We start from the raw sequence: 19,086 nt of genomic DNA, 5'->3' as shown, positions 1-19,086 counted from the left end.
AGTACACAACTATTTAAAAGGATACTTCAGAGGAATTGAAACTTACATCAGCATTGCAATATGGGTTGTCAGAAAACCAGAAATCAAAAATAGTTTTGGAATAGGATTGCTGTATTAAATCAGGCAAAGAAACAAAAATGAAACAATACCATAATGTACTGAAAAAAGCCACTAAAATTTAATAGTAAAAATTAATTAATAAATATAGATATATACATGAATAGTTCTTTTTAAATGAAGTCACCCCACCAGGGTCTTTGCCTAATTACCTTATCTAAAAATAGTAGCTCTCCCTATTACTCTTTACCCCAACCTGCTTTATTTTTCTTATCAGTTCTGAAATGATGATACATATATATGTACATGTAGCTTATTTTCTGTTGCCTCTACTAACATATAAAGTATCCTTTTCACAGCCTCAAAGAGTGTCTGGCATGTAATAGATGCTGAGTAAAAACGTGTTGAATGACTTGAGAAGTTAGCCTATAGTACTTCAAATATGATTGAAATTTAAACAAAAAAAGTACACCATTTGTGGAATAAAACATACCACATCCTGTGAAAAATGAAATAATCTCTATTGTGTTAAGAACCCCCAAAGAAAGCAATATCACCTCACATAAACCAGATGATTCCTCTGATGGTCTAATTTGAGCTTGATGGATGTAGGTTTTGAAGTGAAATTAAAGACTGCCTCCTGACCAATCTCTAAATTCATAAATCATAAAACACTGACTGCAGCACTCTGAGAAGTAGGCACTGGGACCTGTTCTGCTTTCACATATTTCTGGAACTAGAGGAGCATTTCTGGAAAGTGGTCTCTTGAGACTCAGTTCCGGTTTGGAGTGTCCCACTCCACACACACAGACACACATTCACACATACAGACACACACACCTACCAGAGTTGGGAGGTCCATACACATGATTCATGAGATCCATGGTCTGCTGATTCAGGAAGTGGATGGAACAGAAGGATTCTGTAGTTCCTTGGGGTCACAGTGTTGAGGGATAATTAATGAACTGAAGATGCAGAGGTAAGATGAGCACACAGGCAATTGATGCCAGGCAGAGGGCTACAGCTTGCGCAGGCATGTAGCAACCTCTATACCCTCAACAATTGCTTCTATTGGGGTTTGGCATGAGGTTAGTGCATCAGCAGTTAATCAACTAAATTTTGTTTTGTTCTATATTACAATAGTGCATTGAAGACAACTTGCAGCTTTGCCCTCCCTTTCTGCTCTACCCACAACTATTTAATCTTATCCTTTCTTAGGGAGGTAAATGTTCCGGGAACTCAAGATTGTGTGCAATCTTGACCCAGTGTGACTCGCTTGCAAGTCAAGTGGTGAACATTCGCTTCTTCTTGGCAGGACTTCAGATCCTTGTTTACAAAGGTCCAGCTATATCACAGATAGACTGAATATCCTAGGACAACCTGAGACTTAACACAGAGCTCAGACATTCAGCAAGAAACAGCTTGACTTAAAAAACTGCCCTCAGGGTAACACTTAGAAGGTACAAAGCCTCTAATTCCTGAATGTTCAATGATATGTATTTTATTTATTTATTTATTTATTTATTTATTTTTATTTATTTATTTACTAGAGGCCTGGTGCATAAAAATTTGTGCACTTGGAGGGGGGTATGGGGGTCCCCCAGCCTGGCCTGTGCCCTCTCGCAGTCTGGGACCCCTTGGGAGATAACGACCTGCTGGCTTAGGCCTGCTCCTGGGTGGCAGAGGGCAGGCCCAATCCCTAAGTGCAGCCCCTGGTCAGGCTCAGAGCAGGGCCGATTGGGGAGTTGGGGTGCCACCCTGTCATGCACAGAGCAAGGCCGATCAGGGGTTGAGGCACTGCCCCCTGTCACTCACAGAGCAGGGCCGATCAGGGGATTGGGGCGCTGCCCCCTGTCACTCACAGAGCAGGGCCAATCAGGGGGTTGGGGCACTGCCCCCTGTCACTCACAGAGCAGGGTCAATCGAGGTTGGGGAGCTCCCCCCTGTCACGCACAGAATAGGGCTGATAGGGGAGTTGGGGCACCGCTCCCTGTCACACAAACAGCAGGGCAGATCAGGGGTTTGGGGCGCTGCACCCTGTCACACTCAGGGCAGGGCCATTGAGGAGGTTATGGCTCTACCCTGTGACATACAGAGCAAGGCCCGTGGAGGGGGGTTGGGGCGCCACCCTCTATCACCCACAGAGCAGGGCCGATCAAGAGGTTGGGGCGCCACCACTGTCACACTCGGGGCAGGGCTGATGGAGAGGTTATGGCTCTACACTGTCACACACAGAGCAGGGCCCGTGGGGGGTGGGTGGGTTGAGGCGCCACACCCTGTCACACACAGAGCAGGGCCAATCAGGGGGTTGGTGTGCTGCACCCTGTCAAACACAGAGCCGCAGGGCAATCAGGGGATTGGGGAGCTCCCCCCTATCAGGCACAGAGCAGGGCTGATCAGGGGGTTGGGGCGCCTTCCCCTGTCACGAACAGAGCAGGGCAGATAGGGAGGTTGTACCCTTCCCCCCCCCCCCCCCCCCCCCCCCCCCCCCGGTCACACACAGAGCCGCAGGGCGATCAGGGGGTTTGGGCACTGCCCCCTGTCACGCTGATCCCGGTGCCAGGAGGCATATTACCCTTTTACTATATAGGATAGAGGCCTGGTGCATGGGTGGGGGCCGGCTGATTTGCCCTGAAGGGTGTCCTGGATCAGGGTGGGGGTCCCCACTGGGGTGCTTGGCCAGTCTGGGTGAGGGGCTGAGGGCTGTTTTCCTGAAGCATGTGACTGAAGCTCCCAACCGCTCCTTGTTTTCTTTCTTTCTTTCTTTTTTTTTTTTTTCTGGGCCAGCTTTAGCTCTGAGACATGGCTGCTGAAAACATTGATACAAAGTTTCGGTCTGGCTGGCTTTCAGTCCGGCTGGTTTCTGGGGTTTTGTTTACCTTCTTATTTGCAACATAGTACATAGTTGCTTAGAGTTGCAGCTGAGAGGCCTGAAAGTGAGGCGGGGAACGTTGGAGTCCACAGCAAGCAAGCCTCATGCTCACTTCAGTGCCTGGCTGCCGGCCGCCATCTTGGCTGACAGTTAATTTGCATATACTCACTGATTAGCCAATGAAAAGGGTAGCAGTCGTACGCTAATTACCATGTTTCTCTTTTATTAGTGTAGATTCTCAGTTTATTGCATGAAGGAGTTACACTAGTCCAACTTAAAAGCAGACCCCAAATACTTAGATTTTACAAGCTGTGAAGTTTTTAAACTTGTGACAATGGACATTAAGGAAATTCTACTCATTGCAAGGAAATCCTCACTTTAGCTTCAGTGAACCCAAAGCACTTAAAACCTGTGAACTTTCAGCTTGTCATCCTTAGCCAGTCCAGTCCCTATGAGGAGCCAGCATTTGTGCTTCTGGTAGTTGCCCTGTAGCTGAATTACTTCTCCGTGTGTTCTGGATGCTCAAATACAGCACCATTGCAGGCACATCTCTTCTTAAAAGCCTCCATTAGTTTCTTTTAAGCAGCAGCAGCAGCCCCTTGGACAGTAGTAAGGGTCTCCCTGCTGCTCCTCTGTTGAAATATATATATATGGCATCACATCCCAAACAACCAAATGGAAGACGGAACCAGGCTGAGTGGGGAGACAAGGCCAGCAGGAGGGTTAGTAAGGGATGACCAAATGACTGAGCAGCAGACTGTGTTGGGCGACCAGGCTGGCAGGGGGGACAGCGAGGGGAGATTAGGCCAACATGGGGGCAGTGAGAGGCAACCAAAATGCAGGGAAGGGCAACTGGGGGTGACCAGGGTGGCAGAAAGCTATTTGGGGGCAATCTGGTTGGCTGGGGTGGCAGTAAGGGGTAACCAGGCTGGCAGAAGGGGGCTGTTGTTGGTGATCCGGCCAGCAGGGGGACAGTAAGGGGTGACCAGGCTGGTGGAAGCGGGGGCAGTTGGGAGTGACCAGGCTGGCAGGAGAGGCAGTTAGGGGCGATCAGGCAGGCAGGTAGGCAGGCAAGTGAACAGTTAGGAACCAGAGGTCCTGGATTGTGAGAGGGATGTCAGTGGCTTTTAAAGGACTTTTGGTGGGATTTTTCTGGCTAGAGACTTCTTTATGCATGCCTGGAGTAGAGAGAATGGAACGTGGTCACCCCAAGTGAAAAGTGGTCTTCTGCAAAGGGAATGTCCATAGTGAAATGACCTGAAAATCCAGTTCCCAGGGGAAGGGTATCAACTCAATTGCTGCATCAAACCTAACATTCCAGCCTTTTTATTTTATGGTATAGGGATGAAGGTTGTATCTTCTGTAATTACTTCCTACTGAGTCTGGATGTGGAGATCACAGGGGGTTGGCCTTTGACTGTAGTCAGCTGGAATGTTGTATAGGTTGTTTCTGATTGGAGTGAGAGGTTATAGCAGCATAATCTCCCCAAGAGACTGGTTGATGAAAGCTTGAAAGCAGTCCTGGAGGAAAGATGAAAAATGGTGCAGAACACAGGGGCCAAAAACAAGGATGAGAAACAGAAATGTTAGTGTCCCTATGAAGGGAAGTTGCCAGGTATACCAATTTATATTCTTTAGCCAGTAGTCCCATGAATTTGATTGCTGTTCCCTGATCTTTGCGGCCCTCACTATGAGTTTTTGGGCAGCATCTCTGACCAGGCCAGACTGATTGACATAAAAACAACATTCTTCCTCCAGAAAGAGACATAGGCCCCCTTTCTCTGCTGTTTGGAGGTCTAGTCCTCTTCTGTTCTGGAGGGTGACAGCTGCTCGTGAAGCTATCTGAACCTAAATTTGAACTAAACTTTTGGCAATGTCATCTAGGCTTTCTTGTAAATCCTGAGACAGAATATAAAATAGGTAGAGCAGTGGTTAAACTCCCTATGCAGTTCCAACCCCTGCTGTGATGCCCAGGCTTATGAGGAGAGGGATTATCTGGACTCCTCTTTTGTGTCAAATATGTTGGGTTACGGAGACAGGTAACAACTCATTATTGGGGGCTACATCTACATTGGTTGAGAGATAGACAAGAGTACAGGTTCCTGTCCAGCTGATGGGGAGACAGATGTATGTGTTTTCTCCACAGAGGAAGGAAAATCCCTGATCACAGAGACAAGCTGATAGGTGTAAGGGGAAGAGGTGGAGTAAAGGGTAGGAGGTTCCTTTTTCTAGTTACGCACTCCAAGCTGAGAGGGTAGTCACCATGGCACTATCAATAAAGGGTGACAGTTGAGTGGTTAAGGTTTTATTGCAATGAAATGGGGAGGGAGTGTTAGAATTGGCTGTTATCCAAGGGAAAAGAGATAGAGGAGTAAAGGAGCAGTTGAGGCCAGGGCCCAGGATGGTTGGATAAGAATAAGACAATGCACTCAGACCAGCCAAATTTAGTAATTTAAATTTCCTGAGGTTATAATCTGCAGCTCGCTGGCTTAACTTCTTATTTTTACTGAACTTTAATCCTTGCTGTTTTTCTGAGTATTCTGGTTTAGCATAAGAAGTATCCAGCAACCTTGTCCTGCCAGCCTTGGAGACTGACACCTCACTTTCCTGCTCAGAGTAAAATGGCACTGTTACAATTCTTGTAAATAGTTAACTTTAGAACTTCTTTATTTCTTTCAACATTTCTCCTTTCCTTCTCATCACATTCTCATCCTTCACAAATTTCACACTTTCAGATTAGCCTTCAAACCTTCTTTCTATGTCCTTCAAACATGCATAACCATGCCTCAGACCTTCCATTAAGTATTTCTACTCTAATATTCTTTCTTTTCTCTTTAGAATGTATTAAATTCTTCACTCTTAGAAATCTTAATTTTTTTTCAATGATAACCAAAATGCCAACATTTCTTAACATTTTTCAGAGCACTAAAGGGGTGAGAATGTTGGCCTTGAGATCTAAAGGCTCAGTGAGGGGGTCCCTTTGCCATGCCATGTCATAGAGGAGCTTTGCAAAAAGACTACTAACTTGGTTCCCCCCAGATGGGTACTCTGATGGATCTGGGAAATGAGTTCTTTTCCCAAAATCTCTGGAATGAGCAGTCTCTGGTCTGGTAATTCTTTCCATCCTCCAGGAGCTTCCTTCACCTGGATCCTTTGTGCCAACTTGAGGTCTGGCCCCAAATACCTTGGGGCCGCTTCAAAAACCCTTGCAGGGAGAGATGGCAGAATATGCAGTGGCCCCACTGGTTTTGGGGCAACCTCCCTAGCTGTTTTATCTGCAAAGGTATTTTCCCGTGCCTCTGGGGTGTCAGGTGACTGGTGTCTCTTGCAGTGTATGACTGTCACTGCTTTTGGCAGCCAGAGGGCTGTGAGGAGAGCAAGGATTTCTGGGACATTTTTTATATCTTTTCCTCCAAACTTTAGGAGTCCTCTTTCTTGGTAAAGGGCCCCATGGACATGGATAGTAGCTAAGGCATATCGGCTGTCTGTGTATATGTTCACTGTCTTCTCCTTTGCCCACCAAAGTTCTTGGGTGAGGGCTATCAGTTCTGCCTTCTGAGCTGATGTCCCGTGCCCCAGTGCCTGTGCCCAGATTACCTTGTCAGCTATCATGAATGCTGCTCCTGCATATCTGGTCCCCTCCACCATAAAACTTCCATCAGTGTATAGAGTCTCATCAGGGTCTATGAGGGGTTGGTCAGTCAGGTCTTCTCGAAGATTCTTCAGTGAGGACAGGGTCTCTGAGAAGTCATGTAGGGGCTGTTTAGGGTCATTGTCAGGCAGCAAGCTTGCGGGGTTCAAGACTTCAGTCTTAAGAAAACTAACTCACAGTGGTCAAGCAGGAGCACTTGGTACTGGGTGATGTGGGCATGTAAAGCCAGCACTCAGGTGGGTTCCACAGGAGGGTCTCTATGGCATGGTGGGCTACCACTTGCAGGTCCTGCCCGAAAGTAAGTTTTGAGGCTTCCTTAACCAGCAGGGCTGTGGCCGCTATGCTTTTAAGTAACCTGGCCATCCCGCAGCTACTGGGTCCAGTCTTTTGGATAGGTATGCCATGGGCCTTTTCCATGGCCCTAAGGACTGGGTCAGCACACCCTTTGCAATTCCCTGGGCCTCTGCCACATGCAGCTGAAATGGCTTGGTAATGTCCAGTAAACCTCATGCTGGTGCGCTGGTCAAGGCTTGTTTAAGGTTTGGAAAGCTTAGTTTCATTTTTAATCCAAGTTAATTTCTCAGTCTTGCACCCTGGTTCTTAGTCTTTTGGACTGGGATTTGCAAAATAGCCTGTATCCGACTGGCTGACAAAGTTCTTCTTCCTCTGCTGAGCTCATACCGCGGGTAAGTGGCTTTTGGGGTGCAGAGTTGGGCCTTCTTAGCGGACACCCAATATCCCAATTTGTTTAGGGTCTTGGTGGCTTCTTGGCACTCATTCTGGGTTGCCACGGCCAGGAGGAGGTTATCTACATACTGGAGTAGAGTGACCTCTGGGTGTTCTTGCCAGAACGAGCCTAAGTCCTGGCTGAGGGCCTCATCAAACAGGGTGGGAGAGTTTTTAAACCCCTGAGGGTAATCGTGTCCAGGTCAACTGCCCTGATATGCCTTCTTCCAGGTTTGCATGGTTTCTGTGTCCTCTCTATTGTTAAAAGCCTTCTGAGCAACCTCAACCAACTCCAACAGCACTTTTCTCTCAAAGCCTTCTAACTTCTGTAATTTTTTCCTTATATCTGGGGCAGACAAAGACACAAATGCAATATTAACTGTCTGCCTATTTTATGGCACATCAGGATCTATGGGGGCGCGGGGTGAGGGTAAGACCTGTAGACTTCACACAGGTGCCCTAGAAAAGCGGCTGGGGGATTCGTTAGATCCTTGCACGGTTTCAGTTACCTTAGACAGATTGGTGTGCCTCCGCGAAGCCACTCGGATTCCCCTTAGCCGAGTATGGCGATACCGATTGAGAGCCTCCTTACCTCTTTCTGCGTTAGGGTCCCACCAGGGGCGGGAAAGCGGAAAAATGGCCTCAACCCAAGCGGGTTCCGAGGTGAGCTGGCCATCAGGTCCGAGGACCAATTTTCTCCCCTCTGCCCTGACACGTTCTTTCTCCTCTGAGGTGAAAAGGGTCTGGAGTTGTTGGCAAAGGTCCCAAGTGGGCTGGTGGGTAAAAAAAAGACTCCAAAGGGAGATGAGTCCCTGAGGATTCTGAGAGAATGAGAGATTTTGGTTCTTCCAGCTGAAGAGGTCACTGGTGGAAAACGGAACATAGACCATGAAGGGTCTATCTTTCCCTAGGGATGATGTGACCTGCCTCAGAGGCAGCATCGGGATTCCAGACAAATCTGGGGCATTTCTTGCAGGGGGAGGTTGGTCAGCGGAGCCACTCCTTGTATGTGGTGGGCTCACCAGGAGGCCCTGATCTAGGGATGGGGCTACCAGGCTGTCAGAGGTGCGGAGGGGTATGGTTGGGGGTCAGGGCTGAGGGGATCCTCCACGGGTGGAGGCAAAACGGGGGTCTTCTTCTCTCTCTCCTAGGAGGAGTTCAGGTCAGAGGATGAACTTCCCGCTCTTGGTTTTCTTCCCCGAGGGAGACTGCAGACAGTCCTTCAACCACTTGAGATTGTCTGTTAAAATGTCTACCCAAATCTGGATATATGGTATCTGGTCAGGATGGCTGGGGTCCCCCAAAAATGACTCTCTGGACCCAATAGGCTAGGCTGACCCCTCGGGGGGCTATCCTATGCCTGGGAGTGTCATCCACTCTTTCTCACAGAATTGTTGTAGATCAAAGGCATTCACAGGGGATCTGTAGCTCTCAGCTCTTCGCTTGAAATCCTGAAAATTCTTTAAGAAACATTGTAATGGACTATAAACAGTAACAGGGGGATCCATAACTGGGACAGACGGGTATGGGGGAGGATTCCCCCATGAGGGGATCCTCTGGGGGTGGTGGTAGAACGGGAGGCTGTTTCTCAGTCTCTCTGGGAGGCTTACTAAGGAGAACAGTCCATCTCTGTCCCGATTTCTTTTTCTTTTCTGGAGGCTTTTGGCAATCCCGGAGCCATTTTGGGTTATCAGTCAAAATGTCTATCCAAATTTGAATATAGGGCATTTGGTCAGGATGTCCTGGATTTCCAAAAATTACAGCCTGGACCTGATACTCCAATCCAAGGTGCATCCAAGGTCTGTTGACCCCTCTGGGGGCCACTCAGTCTGCGGTAAAGTGGGCCATTTCCACTCACAGAACTTCTGTAAATCAAAACCATTAACAGGGGTTCTATAGTCATCTGCTTTCCATTTGAAGTCCTGAAAAATTTTCAAAAAACATTGCAGAGGTGTGCAAACAGTGCCAGAAGCAGACTGACACATTCTTATAATTTTGACAAAAAGGAGACAGAAGCAGACACAATAAACAAACAAGACAGACAAAACCGGGATCACCGGGCACCACCATGCACTGGGATCAGGTCTCAGAAGTTGTGCTGTGTCCAGCCTTCCTCTGACCTCAGCTTGGGCCCCCAGAATCAGAATGACTCAAAATGAGTCCTCTTACCACTAAGATCCAGATCAAATGTCTCTCTTCAAAATGAATCAATTAATTTTTGCGAACGGACTCCCCAACTTCTCTGGTCCTGGGGCTGAGGAACATCTCTCAGAGATCTCCCCCTAGGTCCGAGGGTTCAGGAGTCCTCCCTGGACTGTGGCCACAGGACCGGTCAATGACCGGTCATATCTCGCTGGGGCCTCCAAATGTTGTGGAGTGCAAGCAACCGAATGACCAGAGTCCAGTCCAATTAGAATTTAAGAGCCTTTATTACTGGCAAGAAACTGCTCACCCTTTCTCCAAGCAGGGACTCCAGAGAGCAGCCTCAACCTCAGGTGAAGAATAGCTTTTAAGCCCTAAAACCACATCCCAAATGGAACAACAGCAAACTTACATAATGCAAGTTTTCAGCTATCTTGGGGGCAAACTGTAAAGGTGATAAAAGTACATCTTATGTGGTTGAGCTAGCAGCATCCTGTTTTATAATTTGTAGCTGGGGTCTGAAGCCAGTAGAGCATAGCTGAAAATTTTCCACTCTACCACGGGATCACCTGCCACTGCTCTCCGAGTAGCAAAATCAGGGTGACTGATGCTAGGACAATGGCTCCTCTTCCCAGTTCAGGGGGGTCCATGAGGGAGGGAGGCCTGATTGAGGCAGACAATTGAGTCACCCAGGTAAGATTCGGAGGTAAGTCCAAGACCAGCTGCAGCTGCCTACTGCTTTCTGAGTAGCAAACTCAGGGTGACCAAAGCTGTGACAATGGCTCCCCATCCCCGTGGAACCCTCTCGGGTTTTAGCACCAAGTTTTAGATAGCAGAAGGAGTAACGCACAAGACCAGAGTGGTTAGGGATTATGAATTTATTCCATCATCTGCATACCAGGTGGCTGAGCCTGGATGGTACCAGCACCTAGTGAGGGGAGTCAACAGCTTTTAAAGGACTTTTGGTGGGATCTATCTGGGCAGAGACTTCTTTATGCATACCCGGAGGGGAGAGAATGGAATGTGGTCACCACAAGTGAAAAGTGTTCTTCAGCAAAGGTAATGTCCATAGTGAAATGATGGGAAAATCCAGTTCCCGAGGGAAAAGTATCAACTCATTTGATCCATCAAACCTAACAGAAGGGTCTCAAAGACAGTCTAGTATCTCCTCAGGAGGTAACTCATAAAGGCTAATTTCTGATAAATTTATAACATATCTATGTACAGTATCATGTCATCTGCAAATAGTGACAATTTCCAATTTGGGAGCCATTTAATTCTTTTTCTTGTGTGATCACTGTGGCTAAGTCTTCCAGTACTATGTTGAACAATAGTGGTGAAAGCGGGCATCCCCGTTCCTGCTCTTGATGGATTTTGTGTCAAGAATAGAGCTGGTACTTCTGTGACCCTGAGGCTTATGGCACCCCCTCCAGTGGGACAATCAGCAGAGTAATGGGCTGTACAGCCTATAGCATCTGGTTTTGCTCTCAGCCACAATGGTCTTCCTCTGGCTTGAAGTTGGAGATTTAGGGTCAGTGGATGACAGGGATGCAGTAGCAGAACCCATTCTCTCTTTCTCTAGTCAGAAGCATAATTCTTACTGTCTGATAAAGCACAAGTGCAAACTTCACCAGGAACATTCCTCTGCAGGCCTGAATGCCATGGTTGGGCCGTCCCCTTCCCGACCTCTCCTCATTTTTGTGTCCAAGATTGGTGTTTGCCATTCTCCCCGCCTTGCCCTGCACTCTATTGGAATGACTCAGTGCCTTTGGGGTGGGGATCTGGGAAAGTCACTGGCACCTCATCTAGGCCAGGGCAAACAAAGCCAGGCCCTCAGGACACTCCCAGCTTCTAAGTTCTGACCCAAAATGCCACCCCTGCACCCCAACTCCCTCACACTGCCTGCATAATTTGGCAGACAAGTCTCTGATATTTAAGGGATGCAGCTTTGTCAGATTCAGCAAGACTGGCCCATGGTCTGCTGCCATTTCCCTTTTGTCCCTCATTATGGGTTCCTCATGGGATTCTCTGGGCCATTCTCTGCCCAATCCCTCCAGCCCAGAGTGAGTGCTCCTCCTCACACACCTCCTCTGTGCCTCTAGAAGCACCACCCTTGGCATTAAATGGCTAGACCCAGGCATATCCTGGATGTGAGGCATGTTCTCCTTGGGGAGGAAGAAGGAGGGGTCATCCCTTGTTTAGGTCTAGATGTCATTGTGGCTGAAGTGAAACCAGGTCTTGTTGGGCAGAGGCAGGGCAGGTAGTGCCAGCAGAGACTTGTGAGTTTGAAAAAGGCACAGAGGACTAAATATGTCAGGATAAGAAGAGGTCTGACTGCAGAGGGAAAGAAGCCAGGTGGAAGGGTGTCTGCTCGAAGGCTGGGTTCAGAGAGCGGATGATGGGAAAGCCCATGCATGGGGACTGTTCCCCAGGGCCTGTGAAGCCCCACAGAGGCAGGGCTTGCTGTGGATCCCAGGAAGGGCATCCTCCTGCCTCTTTGGTGCTTCTTTGGATCCAGAAAGGCAGCTGGGATGTTGATTTTCCTTCTGCACATTGTAGCTTGTCATGTTCTCCAAAACAGCTCAGAAGAATTGGGGAGAACTCATGATTTCTGTTATCAGTGGGTGTCCCCAGCATCAGGTTCATGATGGGCTGACTGACATTCCAGGGATGCATAAAGAGGGTCCCAGACTTGGAGCACATTTTAAGACTGACCACCCCCGCCTCCCCAAAAAAAGGTCAGAAGAGCAGATGCCATGGGATCTCAGTAGGAATTCTGTGACTGGAGAAGGCAGGTGCATAGGATAGCCTCACTCATATGCTGAGAGGCTTCTGTGGCCTGTACATAAGTGAGGGCCATGATGAGAGCAGGTGCCAGGTGACCAGAATGTAGTAAAAATTGTCCAATGTTCATCTCGTTCACCTGGTGTCTAGCGAGATTCTTTCCTGCCAGTGTCAGAGGAGAGGCAGGGCTGAGTGGCTTTGCGGCCCCTAAGCAGAAAACGGGGTTGTGGTAAAATTGGGGGCGCTCCAGTTGTTGCCGGAGCAGTGCCTTTGGCCCTCAGCTGGTCCCTCTGAAGGGAGAAGGACCGGGGTTGCTCATGCTCAGCCTGACAAGATGCCTTGCTCCCGGCTGTCTCCCAGGATCTCTTTCATAGCAGCTTCATGGGGATGAGCCTCCCCGCTCCACGCAGACTCCTGGAACTGGCATGTCAGAGCGTGCTGAGGGATGAAGCCTCGGCCATCGCTGCTCTGGAGTGGCTTCCTGTGGAGCTCTTCCCACCTCTGTTCATGGCAGCCTTCGCTGGGAAGCACAGCAAAGTTCTGAAGGCCATGATGCAGGCTTGGCCCTTCCCCTGCCTCCCTCTGGGGGCCCTGATGAACCATCGGCAGCCTCACCAGGATATCTTGCAGGCTGTGCTGGAGGGACTCGATGCCCTGCTTGCCCAGGAGACTCGACCCAGGTACAGGGGATCCGGTAGCCTGGGAGCACCCTGGGGATCTGAGCAGTTACAGCTGGGATCCGGGTGTGTGCAGGGCCAAAGGGAGAGCTGAGGGAGGCATTGGAGCCACTGCTGGGGTCATTCTGGGAACAGGCTTCGGATAGATAGGGCTGATGAAGATGCCGAGGGTGACCCAAGGGACACGAGCCCACTCCTTCCTGGTGGCACCTAAAGGTACCAGGAATGGGGACCATGAAGGACCCCAGTAGCACCAGGAGCAGCTGATTCCTGGGCCATGGAGTCAAAGTCCAGTCAGGTGTCTGGCCCAGCTGCCCAGATTCCTAGACTCATGGTCTTATTCCTTGTTATCTTAATGCACCCCAGCAGATCTCCTATTTTCTCCACAGGAGATGGATACTGCAGGTGCTCAATTTACAGAAGAGAGTTCATCAGGAGTTCTGGATCGTGTGGGCCGGAACCAGAGCCCATGTGTGCTCACTGCTGGAGCCTGAGGCCCCACAGCCCAGGAGGAAGAGGGGGAAAGTGCACAGCTTAACGGCCAGGCCAAATTCACCCTTGGCCCCCGTGGAGGTGTTAGTAGACCTTTGCCTCAAGAAAGGTGTCCTTGATGAGTCCCTCAGCTACCTGATTAAGAAAGTCAGCGAGAGGAGAGGTTTGCTGCACCTTTGCTGTAAGAAGCTGAAGGTTTTTGCGATGTCAAAGCAAAACATTAACATCCTGGATATGGTGCAGCTGGACTCTGTCCAGGATTTGGAGGTAAACTGTACCTGGAAGCTGTCCACTCTGAGGAAGTTCGCTCCTTACCTGGGCCAGATGGGCAATCTGCGCCGGTTCCTGCTCTCCCACGTCTTTACGTCTTCTCACACCACCTTGGAGCAGGAGGAGCAGTGTGTCAGCCTGGTCTCCTCTCAGTTCCTCAGCCTGCCCCACCTCCAGGAGCTCTATTTGGACGATGTCTCCATCCTCAAAGGCCGCCTGGACGAGATCCTCAGGTGAGGGGTGGCGAGGTTTCCCTGCCGACCAGAGCGAGTCCCTTTCCATTTCAGCGCACAGTGACGGGCTCTCCCGTGTGCCGTCCCTCAGCAGTGCTAGAGTGCCTGAGCCACTAGGCGGTCCACACAGTCAGTGTCTTGTTCACTGCTCTGTCTCCTTGCATGTTGTGACATAACCCCCCAGACAAAGGTAGGACGTATGCACTAGGACAGAGGCTAGTAAAGAGACTCCTTGCTAGGAATTGGCGTAATGGAGGCTTCGGGACAGGGGATGGTAGCTTTGGGAATCCTTCTAAGTGGTGTCTAAGGGAAGAGGTTGCAATAGAAACATGTGAGGATTGCAATGACTAGGGGAAAGCCAATCAAAGGTGCGGTTTCAGGGGTTAAGTTCCGCACTTAGAGATTTGGCCATGGCAGCCTTTCACTCCAAACCTGCCTCAATCACCTGTCTGCCAAGGGTTGCCATAGGCTCTCGCAAACAGAATGCCTGGTAAATGCAGGATTCTGGAGGGAGGCATTACGAAATGGGATAGGTGGTTTGTGGACAATGCAGTGATCTAAGTTCCTGGAGGGTGGCGGCCCTCGCTGGATGTTGCCTGACTGTGCCCAGGTTAGCCCTTTCTGCACATCTGCCAGAGGCCTCATTGGGCTAAGAGATGATGGTGACAGGGGTCTAGGCTGTGGCTGGAAGGAAGCCCGAGTTGCAGGCATTTCGGGACATGTCTCCAATACTAAAATGCACTGGTTGCCTCCTGCTTCAGACCCTGGGCCAGGCTCCTTTCTGAGCTCCTCCCATCTTTACCTCCCATCTTTATGTTCACAACACCTGTGTGTTTGGGCTGGGGGTGTATGATGAGTAAATGGAGTGTGTGAGGTTTCATCCAGTTGGATCCGTCACGGAGCAGATAACAGATGGAGAAAGATTCCACTCAAATTTGCTCTGACGTGAATGTCCCTTTTCACTGTGCAACATGCTGGGTTTGATCATCATCTGGAACACTGTAGGCTTCGGTGACATGGGCCTCTTCACCCTGAAGGCCTGGATCATCCTCACCTGCCTCTGCCCACCAGGTCCATCCCCCACATGTAACTGCTCTGTGTCTCCCCAGGTGCCTGAAGACCCCCTTGGAGACCCTGTCCATCACTAACTGCCTGCTTTTCGAAAGAGACTTGAGACATCTCTCCCAGCACCTGAATGTCAGCCAGCTCAAAAGCCTGAGTTTCAGTGGGCTCAACCTGACCAATATCAGTTCTGGGTCACTCCAATTTCTGTTAGAGAGAGCCTCCCCCACTCTCCAGGACCTGGACTGGGATGAGTGTGGGATCATGGACCCCCAGTTCCTGGACATCCTGCCTGCCCTGAGCCACTGCTCTCAGCTCATGACCCTCAGTTTCTGTGAAAACCCCATCTCTATGACCGTCCTGGAGGACCTGCCTCGCCACATCGTCGGGCTGAGCAAGCTGTATTGCGTGATTTATGCGGCCCCCCTGGAGAGTTACGAGGAAAGGAGCGGCACCATCAACCTGGGCCGACTTGCCCAGATGCATGCCGTGCTGAAGCAGATGCTGCAGCAGTTGGGGCGGCCCGGCATGGTCTGGCTCTGTGCTTACCCCTGTCCTCACTGTGGCTGTAGAACCTTCCATGACCCAACTCCCATTCTGTGATCCTGTTGCTTGAGTGTCTAGCTGGGTGCCCATCTGGGCACTTGGGCACTGAAGCCCAGACATAAGTGTACCATACAGGAACACAGCAGCCAGTTTCAGACAACTACTCGGGGTTGGGGGGGAAATGCTGGCAGGGGACTCGATGGTTTCTGTGGGGAGATTTGTCCTAAGGAGTTTGAAATATGCACCTGAATCTCTCATGGGGAGGGATTGAGGCTTGGGTGGTAGATGCGGGGATTACCTTTGCTTGAAGGGTTGTGAATAATTGTCAGTAATAAAGAGAACTGGATGTTAACCGTCTGGTGTCCTCTATGACATGTTAACCTGATTCTCCCACCTGCAGTTACTGGACAAGTAAGAAGGCATGAGCATCGTGATGGGCAGACACTAGGCTGGTGGAGGTTGGGTCAAGGAGATCACATCACCATTTATCCTTTCTGGTTTGGTGGTTCTTTCTGGTGCACCGGTACCTACTCACTCACCTCTGTGACTGTTCAGTGGGTCAGCACACACAAGGGCCATCCACAGGGACTGGAACAAGTGGCTTCCAGTGAGCACCACTGAGGTACAACTGCTCTGGGGCCGTCACGGGGAGCAGGTCCAGGCCCTGGACTCAAACACTCCTCCCCACTGGGAGCCTCCATCGCTGGCCTGTGGCCCCTCCATGGCCGGGATTCCCTGTGCACAAGTCAGGCCCCCAGTACTGAAAGGGACATCAGCCTGCCAGGGAGCCAGAGCCATGGCCTCACATGTCCATGCCTGTCATTCACTGCATCCAGCCCCTTCTTGAATTCAAGTTCTTGTGGCCTGTAAACACATTTACATTCTTTTCAGCAAAATACTAAGCTGGCATAAACCTCTGCTTTGTTCTGTGTCCCGTCCTAAGAATAAGACATCCTTTTGTGGAGGATGGTCTAATGTTAGAAGACTTTCCCCTCGTGATCCTCCTTCCCATCAATCAAGGAGGTGGTAAAGCAACGCTGAGCCAGTGACAGGCCCCGGGTCTAAGAGTGGACAACCCAAGCCAGTTCCCGGAGAGCACTTAAGTGGACACAGGTGAAGGTCACACCGGGGAGATGGGGGTATGGAGGCCCACCCTGAGGGGCAATACAACCAAGTGAAAGGGAGATGTCCCAGTGTGCTCTTGGATCCCATAGTCAATGGACAGTTAGCTGCCCAGCAAGGAACAGGCTCCCTGCCCACTTGCCACTGCATTCTGGCCCTCTGCTGTCTCAGTTCTCTCACTGAGTGGCCTGCCAGAGGAGCACCTAGGGAGAAGGCCACACATCCAGGCCCAGGAGCAGGGCTCCATTTGCCTGTATGTCTCCCTAAATGTAAGGAAGTCAGTCCTGCTTTTTCCCCTTCTACTGCCTCTCATTCAGTGCCAGCCACTCATGTGCTTGCTGCTCTCTGCTGGGTGTCAGCAGCAGCTTAGCTTGTCACATACAGCAACTGGCACTTTGTTCTCTTTTTATTGCCATTCCTTTCTTTTTCTTCTACCTTCTAGTCTTCCAGCTTGGGCCCATCAGCGCAGGAGCTCATTTTTCCATTTCTTAAGTACATTTCTTCTTTTTATTTATATATTTTTATATTTTTTTTGCTAAAAGTATTACAAATGGTATTACCTAAGTGTCCTTCCCCCCCCCAACCCCGCCCTTGACAATCCCCTGCCCTCCCTTGCTCCCAGTGTCTTATGTCCATTAGTTATGCTTATATGCATGCATATAAGTCCTTTGGTTGATCTCTTACTCCCCTCCCTCCTGACCCCAAACCTCCCTGGCCTTCCCGCTGCAATATGACAATCAGTTTGAGGCAGCTCTCCCTCTGTATCTATTATTGTTCAAAAGTTTGTAATGATCTTTATTATCCATGATTGAGTGAGATCATGTGGTATTTTTCCTTTATTGACTGGCTTGTTTCATTAGCATAATGCTCTCCAGTTCCATCCTTGCCCTTTCAAATGGTAAGAATTCCTTCTTTTTTACAGCAGCATAGTATTCCATCCTGTAGATGTACCATTGTTTTCTAATCCATTCATCTGTTGATGGGCACTTAGGCTGTTTCCAGATCTTAGCTATGGTGAATTGTGCTGCTATGAACATATGGTTGCACATATCCTTTCTGATTGGTGTTTCTGTTTTCTTGCGATATATTCCTAGAAGTGGGATCATAGGGTCAAATGGGAGTTCCATTTTTAGTTTTTTGAGGAAAATCCATACTGTCTTCCTTAGTGGCTGCACCAGTCTGCATTCCCACCAGCAGTGCACAAGTGTTCCTTTTTCTCCACATCCTCTCCAGCACTTGTCGTTTGCTGATTTGTTGATGATGGCCATTCTGACAGGTGTGAGATGGTACCTCATTGTTGTTTTGGTTTGCATCTCTCAGATGATTAGTGACTTTGAGCATGTTTTCATATGTCTCTTAGCTTTCTGAATGTTCTCTTTTGAAAGGTGTCTATTTAGATCCTTTGCCCATTTTTTGATTGGATTGTTTATCTTCTTTTTGTTAAGATGTATGTGTTCCCTATACATTGTGGAGATTAGGCCCTTATCAGATATGACGTTGGCAAATATGTTTTCCCACGTAGTGGGTTTTCTTGTTGTTTTGTTGATGATTTCTTTTGCTGTGCAGAAGCTTTTTATTTTGATGTAGTCCCATTTGTTCATTTTCTCTTTAGTTTCAACTGCCCTAGGAGCTGTATCAGTGCAGAAATTGCTTCGGCATATGTCTGAGATTTTGTTGCCTTTGGATTCTTCTAGAATTGTTATGGTTTCATGTCATACATTTAAGCCCTTTATCCATTTTGAGTTTATTCTTGTGTACAGTGCAAGTTGGTGGTCTAGTTTAATTTTCTTGCATATATCTGTCCAATTTTCCCAACACCACTTATTGAAGAGACTATCTTTGCTCCATTGTATGTTCTTGCCTCCTTTGTCAAATATTAATTGAGCATATTGGTTTGGGCTAATTTCTCTACTCTATTCTATTCCACTGATCTATATGTCTGTTCTTGTGCCAGTACCAGGCAGTTTTGAGAACAGTGGCTGTGTAATACAGCTTGATATCTGGCATTGAGATCCCACCTGCTTTGTTCTTTCTCAGGTTCGCTGCAGGTATTCAGGGTCTTTTTTTATTCCAGATGAATTTTTGGAGAGTTTGGTCTAGATCTTTGAAGTAGGCCATTAGTATTTTAATGGGAAGTGCGTTGAATTTATGGATTGCTTTGGGTACTATGGACATTTTAATGATGTTGATTCTATCAATCCAAGACCACGGTATGTTCTTCCATCTCTTTATGTCTTCCTCTACCTCCTTTTTCGACGTCCTGTAGTTTTCTGAGTACAGGACTTTTACCTGTTTAGTTAAGCTTATTCCTAGGTATTAATTTTTTTGGTGCGATGATAAATGGGATTGTTTTTATAATCTCTCTTTCTGCAAGTTCACTATTGGTGTTTAGAAATGCCACAGATTTCTTGGGGTTAATTTTGTATCCTTCTACATTACCAAATTCATGTAT

General features: G+C 48.7%; 1 protein-coding gene across 1 annotated transcript; it reads left to right on the top strand.

Annotated features, from left to right (window-relative positions):
- Positions 1-12,613: 12,613 nt before the first annotated feature.
- Positions 12,614-15,569, top strand: LOC139000600 (melanoma antigen preferentially expressed in tumors-like). The gene is made up of 3 exons (XM_070402747.1): positions 12,614-12,912; positions 13,299-13,904; positions 15,014-15,569. Exons 1-3 carry the CDS (start codon positions 12,614-12,616, stop codon positions 15,567-15,569), a joined length of 1,461 nt encoding a protein of 486 aa, XP_070258848.1.
- Positions 15,570-19,086: the final 3,517 nt, after the last annotated feature.

The sequence above is a fragment of the Myotis yumanensis genome, unplaced genomic scaffold (assembly GCF_028538775.1).
Source record: "Myotis yumanensis isolate MYYU_CA2020_CCGP unplaced genomic scaffold, mMyoYum1.0.hap1 SCAF_24, whole genome shotgun sequence".
Classification (NCBI taxonomy): domain Eukaryota; kingdom Metazoa; phylum Chordata; class Mammalia; order Chiroptera; family Vespertilionidae; genus Myotis; species Myotis yumanensis.
This window is presented reverse-complemented; position numbering and strand designations above follow the sequence as displayed.